This window comes from Zingiber officinale, chromosome 2B (genome assembly GCF_018446385.1).
Source record: "Zingiber officinale cultivar Zhangliang chromosome 2B, Zo_v1.1, whole genome shotgun sequence".
Taxonomy (NCBI): Eukaryota; Viridiplantae; Streptophyta; class Magnoliopsida; order Zingiberales; family Zingiberaceae; genus Zingiber; species Zingiber officinale.
In genome coordinates, this window is record NC_055989.1 from 22,601,028 (window position 1) to 22,620,597 (window position 19,570).

A 19,570-nucleotide genomic window follows, 5' to 3' on the forward strand; every position below is an offset into this window, starting at 1 on the left:
ATGTAAACTCTCAAACACTACCTGCAACAACAACAACAACAACAACCAAGCATTTTCCCACTAGGTGGGGTCGGGTGTATGAATCCTTTTACGTCATTGAGCTCTATCTCTTATTATATCATCATCTATATTTAAATAAATTTTATCTTGTTTTATTGTTGCTAACCAAGTCTTTTTTGATCTTCCTCTTCCTCGTTTGATATGCATGTTTATCATAGTTTCACTCTCAAACACTACCTGCAAGTAAGTAATTTCCTGTGTTCCTAGGATAGACTTGTAGAACTACAGAGTGTTATTTAGGGCTAAGTTACCATGCGCTAGAGGAGCCAGAGGAAGGAGGTATAGTTGTTCAAGGTGCAAAATCACTATTCAGCTAGCTATCCACTTGTTTTATCCAACTTGGTTTATAACAGTACGGTACCTGAGTTCCTGCCTGCCAGTATTGACTAATTATACTAGCTAATCCTGAATGAAAATTTATGGCTTATCTTGTGCTGCACGATGGCAGACTGTGCTCATGTTGCCCATGTTGAGCTATAATAATCTTGTACTGTCCTTCACTGCAAGGTTCAAGGATCCCAAATTTCCAATGGCTTGTGGTCACTGGTTGACAACTAGGTCACTTTTTGGACCCATTCTCCCATCTCTAAATTTCCTAACTAGCCTTCTCCTCTGGCTACTATCTGAGCATGTGTCTACATTCGACATATTGGTCTTTGTCAGCAAGTATCTTGATGAGGGAGTGAAAGAGATCAAGATTTGATCATCTTGTTCAAGAAGCAATGGGATTTCTATAAGTTTCATTCATTTTATGTGGCAAAAGGCAATTCGCTCGCCCCAGCACCCCCGCCAACCCGTCCCTAGGCCAACACAGAGGAAGTAAATAATGGGTGGCTACTAGCCATTAGTGCAAGTGGCCAAGGCATAGGGGAGGGCATGCTCAGACGCGCCGAGTTTCGACCCAAGACCTCATGTGCCAACATCCCATGCCTCAACCACCGCACCGTCCCGAGGGGACAAGTTTCATTCATTTTAGATACTAGATGAGAAGGTGACAGAGATCAAAATTTGATCCTCAATGAGATTTGCAGTGTCATTCATGTTTGATGCTAGACAAGACCAACAAGGACAAGTATCATGAACTCATTTACTCCAACAAAAAGGATAATGTTTCATAAGCCAGATGTCAGTGCATCAATATAATATCAAGATATGCAATACAATATGATTTTGAACAATAGTGGAGTGCAAGAAACTGTTGCAGAGTACATAGTAGATGATCACTTAGAATGATGCTAACTTCAAGAGAGCTAATGACCACTAGTGTTATGATCTAGAATTTCCTTATAAATTATAAATTCTTTTGTTGCAATTAAATTAACTTTGGTTTATTTAGTGATACTTGGTGTTGTTTGAGTTTCTCTTCATTATTATTTTTGGGATATTAAATTGAGGTTAAAACCTCCCTTAATATAAGGATTTGATCCTTGGATGGAGTTGGGTTTGTTCAGATTTGAACTAGGGTTGTTTGGGCCTTAATAGGTTACATTCAGTTAGGCTTCAAGGGGTTCAAGTTCAAGTTTGATAGTATAAAGTTAGCTTTAGTGACTGGTATAGGATAAAAAGTGGGAGAGGAAGGAGTAGGCACCCCCAACCATGAGATTGAGGATTCCATGCAATTCTTCTTGAACATTCGAAAGGGTTGATGTCCCCTTGGTTTCCTCGCAACCCTCTTCTCCGTCCAATCCTCCAACCTTGTCACATCTCCTTTCTGAAAAATCACCATCCTTTGTTAAAACATTATTGCCACCTTCTGCACCCACGAGAACACCACTGTTGTTTTATTTAGAGCCCAAAACAGTGGACTCCTTTCAACCCTCCAGTGAGTAGTTATAGTTTTGACTCTCATTTGGAGAAAGTTGGAGCATTTTCCCTGAAATTTGGCATTCTTGTAGCCTTCTTTGTTCAAGGGAAGCAACAGGGCAGAGTTTTTGACATGTGCATCTTGCATATTTGAAGCTATAATGAGCAAGGTTTCACCTTCTTTCAAGTCCTTTCAACACTCTGGTGAGTAATAATGATTTTTCTTTTGATTTGGAATGAATTGGGAGCATTGTTCCCAAAGAATTAACCTTCTCGCAGCTCTCTTTGTTCAAGGGCAGAAGCTGCAGAGAATTTCCAACAAATTTGTGTATTAAGGGTTATAATACGTTGTAGACAAGTGTTTTTCTTGTGGTTATTATTGATATAGGATTCAAGTGAATTTTTGCACATTAAGCACAGGGAAAACTTTAGTGCAAGCCGTCAAAACTGTTAGTTAAGGACAATTGGAGATCAATTTAATTTCCTCATGATTCAGAGAACTCTCCTTCCTGCAATTTGTGTTTAAATTTCATAAAATCATGTTTTAACAAGTAGATACTCATGATGTGAGTGTGATATAAAAAAGAATTTCCTGGATCTTGAGAGTATTCTTCCTGATATGATCATCTTGAAGTGGATATTTTCCTGCTAGTTCTTTTTGAAATATGAAGAGATATTGATATCTTGATTTATCTAAATCTGGATTATAAAAGCAGTTAAACATGAACCAATTTATAGCAATACGGGATAAAACTTCATAATATGATTTCTTGTTGGATTCCAAATGCATTTGGTGATTTTTCTTTGAATCATAACCTTAGTAGAATTGGTTATCCTTGTAATCTAGATTTTCATGTTATTTACTTTCTTCAACTTGTATAAATAAGAATACAATGGGTATAATATGAATAGTTTGATGGATGGATAACAATAAAAGATAAAGGAGATCTTTCTTTGTATGATGAAGTATACTTTGGGTGGATGCTCAAACTATAAGGAATGTGACTACTGGATTATTGATAAAGGTGGAACTTTTAGCCCATATTAATAAAATTGAGGATCTTAAAGTAATCAATTGGAAGCACGGCTATATCTGAAAGCAAAGGAACATAAAAAACATAAAGGTGTGGCTAAAATGTTAAAGCCTATAGATAAATTGATGATGATAATTCATGATAAAAAATTTATGGTTATAGTAATTCATGATAATAATTTTATGATGATAACTCACGGAGATAATTAATGGCGATAACTTTATGGTGATAACTAATGGTAATATATTTCATTTTGACAAAATTAATGGTGACACTATGCTGATAAATTTATAGTGATTTTTTACTTGGTCATCATAGACTTGATTCCGATTTTCGATGGTTCCGACCCTTAACCTTAACTGTTCAAAACGGTGATGGTTCATAGTTCAGAACCGCCGGTTCATGGTTCGCGCACGATTCAAGATTATTATATTAAAAAAATTAAAATGGTTAAAAAAAACTTGTACTTATTTAAGTTGTCTATATATATCCCTTAGGGTATAAGGACTAAATCATAATTATTGATAAAAAAACTATCAAATAATTTAAATCGTTAAAAAAAAAATCCTCCCCCTTCCCCTTAATAGTTAGAACCATCAATCTAACATTGAGAATTGCTTTACACTTTTAAATCATACTTAAAAGAAATATCTTTCTAGGTATCAAAAGAAAATTAATGATTAGTTAACTATCATATATGAATATTAATTTGTTGTACTCTAATTGTTAAGTATTCTTGGTCCTCAACCAGGAGATATGGGTTCAAATCCCGGCAAACATCATATTTTTAACAAATTTTCATTAAAAAAACAAATAATAAAAAAAATCAACTGAAACCGTCGGTTAACCGACAGTTTCGGTTAATTTGACCATTAAACCATAACCAATCGGCCATTGAACCGTAACCAACCCAGCTGGGAACCGGTTCGATTACGGTTTAGGCTCGATAACCGGGTCAATAGGTAACTGGCCCATTAACCCAATTAAGGGTCCGACCCGAGGTCAAGTCTAGGCCATAATCTATAAATATTCCTTATTGATATGTAGGACATACTTTTGCTCATTCCCATTTTGTTGGCCACAAGGTTCACTTCGTGTAGCATAGTTGAGGTGGAGATTTTGTTCAACAATTTTATTTACCTAGGTTTCATTTCTAAAAGGTTTTTTAATAAATTTTTCCTAGGGAGACATTCACTTCATTTGTTGTAAAGAATTGGATGTTTATCTTATCCCTCATTTTATAACTTGTATTCTTATCATTATGTTGATTTGAATGTGTTCGCTTTGAGTTATGGATAGTTCATGATGTTGGTTTGATGATTTTGCATTTCCAAGTTGAATGTGGTTTTTTATTTGGTTTTTACGCATTGTTCAGTCTATTTGATGATGTGTAGTTCAATCCTAGGAGAAAATTATTGCAGCTAGAGGGTGTTAGTTTTCTCCTTGCCCCTTGAATAGTGATAGCTAGAGGTCAAATACTATTATTTGGTAGTAAAGAGGCTAGAATTACAGGCATCATCCTACTATAAGGATGATAGAAACAAATAAGAATGATAAGGTATGTATTATGTCTCACTTAATGTTTCAAGATAATTGCAAAAATCATGCAGTGCCATAGATCCACTTCATTAAAATAAAATAAAAAACTTGTTTCAGATGATCTATTACTAGAAGGATCTCATAGCAATTACCAGCGATTGCTGCAAGGGTCATGTCATCTGAGTATCCACCATCACTAAGCCCACTAACAACACCATATAAGTCTTTCCTAAAATCTTCTGCATGCATCTAGGATTTACACAAAATATAAGACTTGAATATGAAAGCATGTTAATTTCCACTTGATTGTGAGATGAGATGCCAAATTTACCATCATGCAGCCTCCCCACAAAAAGAAAGTTTTTCCACCAGTTGCGAATCCCATAGAGCAAGGCTAAAGTTACAGGTAAACAATAGAGTGCAAAAATAATCAAAACAATTCTTCAATATTAAATTAACTTGTACTGTCAAAACTAAAGAAAAACAAATGGCTCAATGTTGATATAATTTGATAAATTAAAACCCATGAACTAAAAATCAAGTTAAAACAGTGAGGTCTAAGCAGGTTGAACTTTAAGAGCAACAGTAAGGAAAAGACTTAGATTCACCTCTTTTACGTGAAAAAATAAATTAGAGGTTGAGATTGGCAGCACATATGAAGGGCAATACTTTAATAGAAGTTTATTTGAAGTAATGCTTACCAAATTTGTCTGTCAACACCAAGCATATTACAAAAGACAGATTGCTTAAATGGGATTTCCTTTCTAACAAACATCCATGTAGTATAGATCACAAGTTCAGCTTTTTTTTTTAGAAAAAATACATGTGGTATGTAAATGTAACAAGGATCTTGTTATAAGGAATTTAGTGATCAAGCTAAATTAGCTAATTATTTACCTTTTTTCTTTTATTATCTTAGAATTCAAATGAAGTTAGCACATGGCAGTTTTATGTTTTTAGTTATTAATAATAATTACAGGAAATGCTTATAATATGGTAAACAACATCAGCATATTCCAGCATGCACATGATACTATCATTCATGGAAGTTTGCAGCTAGTAGGAAAAGAAGACACGATAGAATGAATCAAGGCAGTTTTGTTAGTAGCCCGGATCATGGATGAATATCTATAGGTTGCTTCATCTCATTAAAGAATACTATGTTCAAATACAAGCAGATATTCACATCTAAGAGTGCATATAATAGGCAATGTAAAATTAGTTAATAGTAAAGCAGACAACCTACTAAATACTAAATAGATTCATAATAAAAAAGCATTAAGTTAATCCAATGTACTGTGTTGTCAGCATTAACTATGATCATATTAGGCAAGAATTTTTTTTGTTTGCAGGTTAGAACCTCAAGAAATATTCAATGACAGATGCTTAAGTAGTTGGCTATTTGATTATGATAGTCAATTGGTGTATCAGCTATTGTCATTGACTTACCAATGTCCACAGGAATAAAAAATATTTTATTTAAAAAACAAAAGATAAGTTATAAGATAGAGATAACTAAAAAAGCTGGAACAATTTGCTCTTGGCATGTCAAGTTAATGGCTAAATAATTTCATTTGTCAAACTTTTAGTAACTTTAACTCTGCTAAACTATAATATCATACATTTCCTTTTTAGCTTAATCTTACTAGACATTCCTTTTCTCTAATAGCCACCATAATAATAGTTATCTAGGGACTTTATCATGTGTATATAACTTTTATTGACATGAAAAAAAAAACTTATGATAGAGCTCCGAGACAATGATTTTAGTGGATATTGTAGAAGAAAAGGATATTTAGTAATTATATCGATTTGATAAAAGATATGTATTCATAATATAGCTAACTTATGAATGTGGGAAGTTATTATAAAGGATAAGACAAAACAAATACTAAGATCCAAAAACAAATAGGTATCAAATGAAAGAAAATTGATTGAGATGACATTCTAAGACTGATAGATTCAGTCTTTAGATCTGAATCTATTAGAGCAGAAGAAGGGTAGAGGAACAAAAAGATTAGGCAATGTAACAAATATGACTTAATTGATTAAGATATTAGTAGTGAAATAGCATTGCATAGAGCTAAAGAAAAGATAAAATTCATTAGCTGACCATGCTAGTTCAAACAATCATAACTTGCTGATGGTGACAATGACCTTGAGTAAATGAAAAGAATCATATCATGATATTGAACTCAAAGATTAACAGCTTTCTTCTGGTCAAGCTTTTCACAGTTGTAGAAAATACTTGAACTTGATTCTCCCTCTTCTCAGATCCTAAATTAATGTAAGTCAACTTGCTAATGGAATTTACATGGTTTTCAATGACTAAATTGATTAAACAATGTGTTTAATCATAGGGAACTACAACAGACCTACCACGATGTGAAGCCATTAATTATGTCATCTTAACAAGGCTGAATAACTCAAAAACAATCTTGTACTAATCAATGGCATAGAGAATTGGCAAGCCTATGGCTGCCAACTAGCCAAGCAGTGAGGCTCTGCTCGAACACCAATTGTCAAGCTAAAGTTTGGGCTGTTTAAATCATGGTTTGAAATCTAGTACCGTGTTGAGTGAAACGGTTGAAAGGTATCGTCCTGGTAAATCACTGCAACTCAATACCACTTAGCACCAAGGTTCAAAATCTCAAGCTGTGTTGTAGTTTTGGTCTTTGACTAAAAAGATATTGTTCCAGTATCACATCAATGCTCTGATGCATTGTGTCGGAGATAGATTAGAGGTTGAAGAAAGGAAAAGATGAAGGAAAAGAAGGAGACATTGTCAATGTTGAGAGGTATCGAGTTTTGGTAATTTAGCAAAATGATATGTTTTGACCGTATCATCCAGTATGACAAAAGATTTAAAACCATGCTTGACATAAACAGTGTATCTTCCTATGCTTCATCTCCTTCTTCAACAACTCCAATCCATTATCGGCACCATGCATTGAAACATCGGCACGATATAGTTAATGATTGTAACTTAGCACGATTCAAGATTTTAACCTTGGTTTAGATTCCATTCCTATTTAGAAGGGAGCTCATCAGAAGCTTGAACTCAGAAACTCATCCAAGGTTCTTAATTTTAAGTGAGAACGAAGCTCAATCTTGAAACAAATAAAATGGACTTTTTCCACGGATAAGTCAATAGAATGTCAAACTTACTATCACAAAATATAATCCTCAATCCAAGATGATACATATGGAACTCTCTAAGACGAATGAAGTGGAAAAGAGAAAAATCTCTCTATGTTATCATTAATATGTTTACATGTAGGTATTTATATACATAAAGAGAGAAAAGAAAAATCAATCTCAGTCAAGGGAATACAATCAAGATCAATCTCTATTCCAATAATAAAGGGAATCCAAATCAATCATAATCCCTATAATCAAAGGAATCTTCGGAAGTATTCAACATTCTCCCTCAAGCTGGAGAATATAGATCATATGCACCAAGCTTGTTACATATGTAGCCAATTCGGGGACCTCTTAGTGACTTAGTGAATATATCTGCTAGTTAATCATGTGAATTGACAAAACTAGTAGATATTTCTCCAGATATGATTTTCTCTCTAACAAAGTGACAGTCAACCTCAATATGCTTTGTCCTTTTATGAAAAACTGTGTTCGCATGGCGGTCTGGTTATCACATATAAGTGATACTTGTGTAACCTCTCCAAACCTTAATTCTTGAAGCAACTATTTTAGCCATATAAGCTCTTGACCAGCTATGGCCATAGCTCAATATTCTACCTCTGCTTGCCACAACATTCTGCTTTTTGCTTTTCCAAGAAACAAGTTTATCTCTGACAAATATACAAAATCCAGAAGTGGATTTTCTATCAGTGGGAGATCCTGCCCAATCTGCATCAAAATATCCTACAACTCGAGTATGTCCTTTGTCTTCATACAAAAGACTCTTTCCTGGTGCGCCTCTTATATATCGAATAATGCGAGTTACAACATCCCAATGTTCATTGCATGGAGAGTTGAGAAACTGACTTACTACACTTAACTGCAAATGAGATATCCAGACGAGTAACAGTAAGGTAGCTTAGTTTCCCTACCAATCGTCTGTACCATTCAGGATCTAGAAGAGACTCCCTGATTTGGCAGGAGCTTGACATTAGGATCCATGGGGTTGTTGACTGTCTTTGAGTTTAACATTCACGTTTCTTCCAGAATATCCATTGCATAGTTCCTTTAGGATATGATGATCCTATCTTTAAACCGTACTACTTCTATCCCCAAGAAATATTTGAGTTTGCCAAGATCCTTTGTCTGAAAATGTTTAAAAAGATGTTGTCTTACTTGTGAAATCTCGAGATGATCACTACATGTGATGACGATATCATCAACATAAACTACTAAGTAGATGCAACTAGTAAATGAGTGGTGATAAAAGACAGAATGATCAGCCTCACTCCGAGTCATGCCAAATTGTTGAATTACAGTACTACATCTACCGAACCATGCCTTGGGTGACTGCTTGAGGCCATATAAAGATTTCCACAACAACATACAAGACACGGAGACTCCCCCTAGCAACAAAACATGGAGGTTGCTTCATGTAGACCTCCTCGAGCAGGTCACCATGTAAGAATGCATTTTTATTGTCCAACTGATAAAGAGGCCAATGTCGAATCGCAGCAATGGACAGGAAAAGGCGCACAGAAGACATCTTGGTAACAGGAGAAAAAGTGTCCCCATAATCCAATCCGAAGATCTGAGTATAGCGTTAGCGACGAGGCGAGCCTTAGGTCGGTCAACTGTGTCGTCTGAACCATCTTTCACTGTATACACCCATCGACAACCAACAACTGACTTCCTAGGTGATAGAGGAACGAGGTCCCAAGTCCCACTATGCTGCAAGGCACACATTTCATCGAGCATAGCCCGTTTCCATCCTGGATGGGCAAAGGCATCAATTGCAGTCTTTGGAAAAGAGACAGACGACAAGGAAGAAAGACAAGAAAAGTAGGAAGGAGAAAGACGATGATAACTCAAGGAAATATAATGAGAAGAAGGATTCCGAGTGGAACTCATACCTTTCTGAAGTGCAATGGGAATATCAGACTTAGGGGACGGGACTAGAGCAAGAGGCGAAGGACTCGGCTCCAAAGATGTGTCTATGGCAATATCAGTGATGGGCGGCGGCAAAGCAGGGCGAGGGCGAGGGCGATGCCGATAAACCTGCAAAGGAGGAGATTGGGCTGGAGGTGATAGAGATGCCCCCGGAGGATAAAAGACTATCACTGGTGCAGGAAGAGAAGGAGAGAACTCGGATGGAGATGCGTGAGGCCCAAAAAAGGGAACCGAATCAAAGAACGTGACATTAGCAGAGATAAAGTATCAACAGAGAGTAGGGGAATAACACTTATACCTTTTCTGAGACCGGTGGTATCCAAGGAAGACACACTTATGAGGCCGGGAAGAGAGTTTGTCAATGCCAGTATCAAGAGCATGAGTAAAATATATAGAACCAAAGACTCTAGGTGGTAAAGGATAAAGAGACTGATGAGGATAAATTACATTATGAGGTATTTTACCTGGAGAGTTGAGGAAGACATGCAATTGATGAGATAATACTAAGTACAACGTCGCCCCAAAACTGATGAGGAACGTGAGAGTGGAGAAGAAGAGTCCGGGTGGTCTCGAGGAGATGATGATTCTTACGTTCTGCAACCCCATTCTGTTGAGGGATATGAGGGCAGGACGTGCGATGCAATACACTATGAGATGCTAAGAAGGTACGACACTAAGTAGATAGATACTCGTGTGCATTATCACTTTGCAAAGTTCGAAGAGAAATACTAAATTAAGTTTTGATTTCATGGAAAAAAGATTGAAAATAGGAAACAATTCTAAACGATCCTTCATCAGATATAACCAAGTATAAAGGGAAAAATCTTCTATAAAAGTAACAAAATATCATGATCCCAATGTAGAAGAAATAGGACTCAGACCCCAAACATTAGAATGAACCAAAGAAAAAGAGAACGTAACCCGACTCACAGTACGAGGAGAAAAAGAACTGCGAACATGCTTTCCTAATTGACACGACTCACAAGACAAACACTCTAAGTGAGAAAGACTAGAACATAATTGTTTCAACTTATCTAGACATGGATGCCCCAACTGAGCATGAATAAGAAGTGGAGATGTCATCGCCGAACCAACAAGAGAGGACTGTTGAAACCTGTATAGGCCATGAGACTCACATTCGAAGCCAATCATCCTTCCCGTACTCCAGTCATGTAAAGAAGCAGAAGTTTTAGTAAAAGAAATAACACAATCATAGGCCCGAATAAGTTGGCTTATGGACAATAAATTAAAGGGAGCTTCAGGGACATAAAAAACAATTATAAATAGAAAGAGACTAGAAAGGATGAACAATACCAACACTTGGGACTGAGTTTGGGAACCATTGGCCATAGTGACAAAGGGTAAATAATCGGAAGTAGAGATAGAAGAAAAAAGAGATTTATTACCAGTGATATGATCAGTGGCCCTAGAGTCAAGAACCCAAGGACCTGAAGAGCGAGATATGTCAGCAAAGGAATTATCAGCATGTGCGATGGTAGCAGTGGAATCTGAAGCCTGATGATCCTCATACCATTTCAGAAAGTCATCATAGGAAGGCAGTGGAGTCAGATTCGATGACAATTGTGTAGCGGAAGTTGAAGAAGTGACAGAACTCTGAGCGATCTGAGCAGCGCGAGAAGGTCGGCCATGGAGACTCCAACACTTTTCAATCGTGTGTCCCCGTCGGTGGTAGTGACGTCTTCTGCCACCCTTACGAGGTGGAGGTTTGTTGTTGTTTCGAGAGACCAAAATTGACGAGTCAACATGAATGGAAGGAGGCAACGTCAAGACTTTGGCAAGGACACAGAAGAGAGTTGCCCAGGTACTGTCCATGGTAGCTTGGGGCTGCCCAAGATCTGATCGTGAACATGAAAATAATATGTGGGCAGATCATATAAAGCCAGAGACATAAAAAATTTCTTCCGATTTTCAAGCTCTATAAAAGGAGTGGCCGCAGGTGGAAGTAGTTCATTGAAGTTACAAAGAAAACTAGAGATTGAACCTAGATAGGTAGTAATCCTTAACCTGATGAGCACAGAGGATGGTCATGAGATCTTCACAAACCTAATAGAGTCGCTGAGAGGTGTTTGTAAAGAGTTGTTGAGCCTGTGTCCAAACAAAGTTACAGGTTTTGTGAGTGTGGATGACATCCCTAAGAGATGGATGGATGGTGGCTCAGATAATGCAACACAACTGGGCGTCAACCTTTTTCCATAGAAGACAATCGGCGACTTGGATATTCTCTTTGGTGTGAGTGAGATGTGTCTCATAACCTTATCCAACAAGCCAAAGTTCAATGTGAGAGGCCCAAGAAGAGTAGTTCTTACCATCCAACTGCTCAGAAGAGAGTGGTGCATGATGTGGTTGGTAAAGATTGAAATATTTGACTTTGGAGTGTCGGAGAAAGCCATTGATCAGCTCGGTGAAAGAGGGCGCACGACGAAGAAAGGCTCAAGTGATGCAAGAAGATAGGTGCGGACGATAGAACTGCAAGAAGAATAATCTCTGCCGTCGCCAAACTACTGATCTCCCGAGCCTCTCTCTGTCGCCGGATTACAGGAGAGGACGAAAGACGGTGTGCTCACGACGCAGGAAAACACCGACGTAAGTTTGCAAAGAGGAGAGGAGGGTGGCAGCGTCTGACGGTTGTCAAAGAGGGGGCTACGATATGCGTGCGAAGAGGCGTGCGTGATGCTGCGGAGCAAGGAATGACGACACAGAAAAAAAAATAGAGTTTGTCTTTCAACCTTGCTCTGATACCATATAGAAAAGAGAAAAATCTCTCTATGTTATCATTAATATGTTTACATGTAGGTATTTATACACATAAGAAGAGAAAAGAAAAATCAATCTCAATCCCTATAGTTAAGGGAATACAATCAAGATCAATCTCAATCCCAATAATTAAGGGAATCTAAATCAATCATAATCCCTACAATCAAGGGAATCTTCGAAAGTATTCAACAGAAATAATGAAGCAAACTTGTCACCTTGTGGCAAACATCTTGTTTTGCCATCCTCTACCAAGGGTTGGCGCTCAAGCCGAGTGACAACACTAGACGAACAAAAAATGCCTAAGAGAACTTTTGTGATGTGATTCCTATGAGACGAAGGCTTCCACAACACGAGATGATGACTTTGATGACATGAGACAATGACTTCTATGAATCAAACTTGTTCATGATGTGCCATGAGACTTCTGATTTGCACTTTACTCCTCTTCCTCCTCTCCTCCTCCACCTTAGGTTAACGACCACTACAACTATCAACAAATCACATTTACAGTATTTGTCAATCTTTCATATGGAGACCCAAGCACCACTGGTGTATTGGGCAAATATGTATCGGTTGAAGGACGAGGGAGGCCTGGGATTCAGGGACTTGCGGGCATGGAACTTTGGTCAAGGTTCTATGGCAGATTCAGGAGAAGGAGGACGTACTCTGGATCAAGTAGGTTCATCACACCTACTTGAGTCATGGAGATCTTTGGACCTAGCAGACAACCCATTTAGATTCTCCTCTAATCAAGCGTTTGCTGCAGATACGAGATCTTATTCTAGAGGTTGTAGGTGAGACTACCACGTGGACAGGCAGATTGGTTTGCACATGATGGAGGGGTAGCCCGGGCGTATAACTTCTTCAAACGACATAGTCCTAGGATGTCGTGGGCCCGAATGGTGTGGAAGACTTATCTGCAACCAAGTCATGTAATCACTTTCAGGATGTTGGCACTGCATAGACTTCCCACCAGAGATAGGCAAGACAGGCGCTTGAGACACAGGAGCATTTGTTCTTCCTGTGCCCCCCAATTGCAGAAACTATAGTGAAGGATTCGAGGTTGGTTCCATATGTGCCCAGAGATGCCTTCATATTGTTGGACGCTTAAGAGTTTTGGCCAACACTACCGTGGGAGCAGGACGTTGACAAAAGGACATCACTTGGCCTTGTCATCAATGATACACTATGTATGGAGGGCACATAACCGTAGGATTGAAACCCCAACTTGGATCGAGATTTCAAATCATAGATGAGACTACTAATAGTTATGTAAATTAATTATTTATTTACACAATAAATAAGACTCTTTAGAACCACATAATAAATTAATCATTTATTTTAATATAACAAGCTGCCAATATTTTAAGCTAGGCGAAATGGATCTAAAAACTAAGTCTTATACAAGGCTCCACTTGTTCAGTTTTAAGGAAGACAACTGAACAAGCTGTTGTTGAACCATTCTTAGGGGTGTTAGCAAGTGGCCTTTTCTGAAAAAAAAAAACATAGGTTGAGGAATAAGAGAAGAAATATCCAAATCTATGTTCTCCTCCAAATCTATGTTCTCCTTGTGGCTAATGGCCACAATATTCATTCTAGGAGTGATCCAGGAAATTTAGGAAAATTGTTTTTCCTTGTCACACAGTTTAAATATTCCTACAGCTGTTCCAAGGTATGTAACATGGGAAAGGAAAAAGGGGAAGATTATTCTTTTTACCAAACATAGGTGAATTATTAATACACCTTTTACATTGAAACCATTGTAGGCCATACAGAACATGGTAGTTTATGACTCCATTAGCAACTCATCACTATATAAAGATATGCTGAAATTTTATAGATACAACAAAATTTATGGATATTCAGTACCATGTGATATTCATATATGCAGTAGCTTCCCAAGCTTCCTGATGGCAAATCTAGAGGATAACCTGTTTGAATAAAAATCTGCACAAAAGCAACACCATTTCACTTTGTATGAATGAAAAACTAGCAAATATAGTAATAAATTTAACACCTCAGGATTTTTCTCCATTTCTGCTGTAAGTGCACCGATTGATCCAGGATGGAGCCTTATATCATCATCCAGGAACAAAACATACTTGCTATCTTTATGCATTCTTTGCACACCAATCTGGAATAGAGCCATTTTTCTATAATATTGTCATTTGAGGTGAAAAGATTGCTGAGGATGATACCCAGCATAGTGTTTTAAACTGAACCAAAGATGGAGGGTGATGGATAACTCATAACAACTAAAATGTAAAAGGTATCAAGATTGTTTTGCACTCTGTAAATTAAATAACTAATCATTCCAGGACTTGGTAATTTTGCTGCTTAGTTTCGGAACTATTACCTGTTATTCCAGAGATTTGATATCAGAAAGATTCTGGTTTAGAAAAGTTAAAAGATGTGCAGTCAAATTTTAGAACATTTTAAACAAACAGATGTCCACTGACATAATTTTGATTGTTCTTTCTCCCCAGTTGCAGCTAAGTTGAGGGAAATCTACTGTGACACAAAATTTTCCTTTCACATGAATGAGTATAGAACAAAGCTTGTTAAGGAAATACTGAACCATGTCCCTTGTGAAAAATTTCAGGCCTTGATATGAATGGAGAATTACAAAAAAATTGAAATCAAAGACAACAAAGTGAAGTGATGCTTAAAACATAGTATGGAATGACATAATCTAAATCACATACTAATTGATTATGAATCTTTTGACTGCATGTTGTAGTCAATCCAGCTACAACTATCTTTGCATCAATGTTGTCCTGAAATTATTTACACATTCATTTGATCAGAAACTTTCAATAAACATTTTATAATTATATAAATAGATATTGCAAATAAGTTCAAGTATAAAGCCACCTAATAAGGTTTAACTTCAATCCTTTTCTAAACTGATAGGGCATTGATTGATTTCTGTAAATTGCCAACAAACTGTGACATGTATAGATTTGATCTATAAACTGTAAACAATGGTTGTTGCATACTAAATTCGCAAGAGTAGGAAAACTTTCTTATATGCTCTGTATCAGGGACTCAATGACATAAGAACAATAAATGTATCTTGGATTGTTGAAAAAAAACATGGGACTGGAAGTACAAAAACAGTTACCAAGGTGAAGTCAGTCTAGCTCTACATAACAAGTGAGGCTGAACTCAAACAATAACCAACAAATTGAGACACCTGTTCTTGGTTCAGTGAGTGATGTCTTGGTGAACTTTTAATGCATTGCCAATATTGCACAACAGTATCGCCCTAGACCATTTTGAGGAGAGTCCTAAAATTGATGCACAAGTTTCAACATTTACTGTAATGGAAATATCAATTATTTCTTTTGGCCCTTATAGAGGTTCTAAAGGCCCAATTATTTCAACCAAGCCTCTGAAATACAGGTACAGAAAACGAAACTCGCATTAACATCTTGGACAAGGACTTTAAGGACTGGGATGGTGCAGGAAAAACTAAGGGGTCGCAATAATACAATTAGGAAGTGTGGCATTGCAATCAATAGAATAATTTGCATCATGCGTTAGGTGTTTTATGCGGAAAGCCAATCCCACTCAAGAACTTTTATTCTGGAGATGAATGGTTTGGATGAGTATCATGAGTTAGATTTGATGGCCTTTTTGGCAAGTCGTCTATGTTATTCTCTCGGATTTGACTAGAAGGTTGTTACATTTCAAAGTTTGAGAAAGCTAGAGTAACTAACCATTCAATATGCTTTATAGTTTTATTTCAACCAACAGACTAAAGATTTAGCTTAATTTATGTGCAAACAAAGCTATGTATGCTCCTCACTGATCTCCTATTAGACCACCAGTATTGGCAATTCTCAGACTCATTGTTTGTTGCAGATTTTGCAATAAGATTGTCTAATTTTCCTACAAATTTGCCTGGTCTATTTGTAACATCATATCACAACTAAATCTAATCCTAATGTTGACCTCAGCATGTTTACTACGTTGAGAACATCAATGTGCTATATGGACTAGATCTCCATGAGTATTTGCACTATTGTTGACATCACTATTACCATTTTGAATTTCTGGTCGAACTGTAGTGTTAGAAGGTGTATGTTTAATCACTCTCATGATATCCTTGCTCATAAATCAGACCGTGTGGATTTTCACCAATCGTCAATTAACCCCTTCCCTTTAAAGCAGGAGTTCTGTTTTTGCTTTTCCTTTCACTTTTGTGGAAATTGTAGGAGCTCTACCTTTACTTTTATCTAGAAACTATTTTTGAGTTTGGGGTTAGTATATCTAAGAATGTTTGGACTAAGATCCAAAAAATCAAAATTCTTGGTCAAAAGCTTTGTCGTCATCATCTTCCTCACCAACATCTCCTCTAACTTGCATTTTTCAATCTGCTAGGTAAGAAATTGAGATGGTCGTGGTGGATCTCCTGCTTCAATAAGTAGCATATTCTCAGCCTCAAGAGCGATCCTCGAGAATGCTCCACCAATGCATTATTAGATCATCCTCGCTAGGCACTTGATCTTCCTTCTCTTCTGTTATGACTCTTAGTTGAAGATGCATGTGATAATGAACAATAGACCATCTTCTCCAAACAACAATTTCACACTTTTGTATGAATGAGGAAGAAAGTTGACTAATTTTTTTAGGAACCACTTGAACACGAACACGTCATTTGTGAGAGAATCACTACTATAACCTTTTTCAAATTCAAAGTTGATACTCAACAGAGTAACCACCACTTAGTTGGAAGACAAATAAGAAAAAAATTAAAATATTTCATACATGTTAGACAATGATTAGTAATAAATTATGCTATATTTACTTGCATCCATATTAGCATTATTTTGCGCGCCCCTACCTTCAATGGTGTTAGAGCATTGCAAGACTTCTCAATCCTCAGAAGTGAACATGGTCTTTAATCCGTCTTTTTTCTGAAACAACTTTAATAGAAGAAAGAAAGTCGCAAACCTAGTTGCTCCTAGCCATAAATTTCCCCATCAACAAATTTTCTCATTAACCCAATGATAATTATAGAGTAATTTTATTAACGATTGAACACTTTTCACCACCTTCTTCACTATATCGAGTTTACCAATATTCACCATCATCAAATCAATACAATGTGCTATGCATGGTATCCAAAACAATGTTGGATGCTCTTGCTCCGATAGCTCTCCAACCCTTTTGAAGTTGACACTATTGTCATTGATCGCCTGCACTACATCTATCTCTTGAACACATTATCCATCAAGTGATATATGTAAGATGCATTATGACATTTTGCAGTTGCATCAATAGATTTATGAAATATCACCTTTCTTCTATAGTATAGTAGAAAGTTAATAATGCTCGTCTATATAGGTCATGTACAACTATCGCACGTCAACATAACCCATACTCCCCCACTTGGTTGTCTAAATAAGGACAATCAATTTCATATATGGCTAGAGGTTGGATAACAGGACAATATTTTTTGATGTTGGATACTATGTTATGGTAGTATGTATTGGTTGTTGCATTAGAGAGGAATTCAATTGAAATGAAAAACATTTAGCAATACTTTGGTTGATCAATTTATGTTTTTCCCTTGTATAGGTATCATCAATCCTAGTCTATTTACTAGCTTGGTCGGGGAATGCCAACGAATCAATATCAATAATATCAACTGCACACCTTCGTCCTATGGAAGGAAAGAAATGACCAATACCACCTCATGTTAAGGTAACACGAACACTTGCACTGCTTCCCAATTTTGATGCAGTAGTTGAGCCACTTCCATTGGCGCCAACTGTATCACCACTATATCACATATGTTTCCCATACTCATATTTAGCTTGAGAGGCCCTAAAGGCTGTTAAAAATTCTTCATCATTTGGAAGACCTTCAAGTTCATGATAGATAAGTTCTCCATAGGCACATATATCAAAAATTTCACATTGTTGTTGTTTGTACTTTACACTTCAATTATTTATTGTCATCAAGTTTATCCGATGAATTTTTGAGGAACTTTTGGACACTTAGAAACAATTGAGTATCCACTAGCGAAGTGTTATTGTAGGCATGTAACCCCACCACTATGTCCAATTATATTGTAATGCAAAGATTGTCTATGAAATTGATTCTCTAATTGATGTGTGTGTCTCTAAGTTGGATCATAAAACTACTTATTGGTGTTAGTTGTCTATGCATATATTATTAAAAAGATAAAATAATTCACAACACATTCATAATTATAACATTGACAAAATTAACATAAGAAAAATTATCCAATTGATAAAAAAATCACAAAAATATCTAATTTTAACAAAAATACTAAATAAATATCTTTATAGAGAAATATTATTTAAAATTTTTGAACTATTAAATTGACACACATAATAATTATTCATCTCAAATTTGATAAGCTTATAAATATAGAGATGAATAAAACTAAGTGTTAAAATATAATTCTAAAAAATTTCTAAAAACCAAGGATAATTTTAAAAATTATTCATAATATTTTAAAGTTATTTGAAGTTTTTAAAATATATTTAAAAGTTTATAATTTCATAATTTATCTAAGACATTTAAAATTATATTTTGGAATTTATTTAAGACAATTAAAATTATATACTTTTAAAAATTCTCAACTTATTAAAAAAATTAAAATTAATTTTAAGTTTGATCAATTATGATTAAAATTTAGATAAAATTGAATTGCTTGAAAATTATCATAAATCAACTACCTAAGATTGATTTCAAATATTTTTATTTTAACTTATTTGACTTTTCTTATCATTAATAAATTGGTGTCAAAAAAATAATAACAAAAATATAAATTTATAAATTATAATTATATTAATCAATTATCAGTTTAATTAATTATTAATTTATAATATATTTACTTATTTGGTTATAGTTTATATTTATATATATATTTTTTATATAATATGTAATAAATAAATATATATATATATATAAGGAAATGATATGATGCCCGATTGACGTGTCTGACTCATGTGTTCAATGAGTGCGAGGTGCCCAGAAGAATTCTGTGTCATGCACGAAGGCACACACGAGAAGTCGGGCAACATAACATTTCTCTCTCTCTATATATATATATATAGAGAGAGTCTTGTTACCCTACTTACCCATCTATGTGCTGCTACTGAATTTTTTTTTTAAAAAAAAGCTCACTTCCTTTATTTGAGAATTGAAAACTATATTAGGGCAAAATCTTATCTCTAAAACCTAAGCCATATATATATTAAAATCTTTTTCTGACCAAATCCCTCTTA

At 35.8% G+C, this 19,570-nt stretch overlaps 1 protein-coding gene across 1 annotated transcript in view; it reads right to left on the reverse strand.

Annotated features, from left to right (window-relative positions):
• Positions 1-19,570, reverse strand: part of LOC122045489 — a 34,656-nt gene that overhangs the window by 7,425 nt on the left and 7,661 nt on the right. Inside the window, exons 5-9 of the mRNA XM_042605724.1 lie at positions 15,008-15,079; positions 14,320-14,436; positions 14,172-14,249; positions 4,768-4,830; positions 4,589-4,685 (exon numbers count right to left, since the gene is read on the reverse strand). Coding sequence (XP_042461658.1) covers positions 4,589-4,685; positions 4,768-4,830; positions 14,172-14,249; positions 14,320-14,436; positions 15,008-15,079 — 427 coding nt within the window. The remainder of the gene's footprint in view (positions 1-4,588; positions 4,686-4,767; positions 4,831-14,171; positions 14,250-14,319; positions 14,437-15,007; positions 15,080-19,570) is intronic.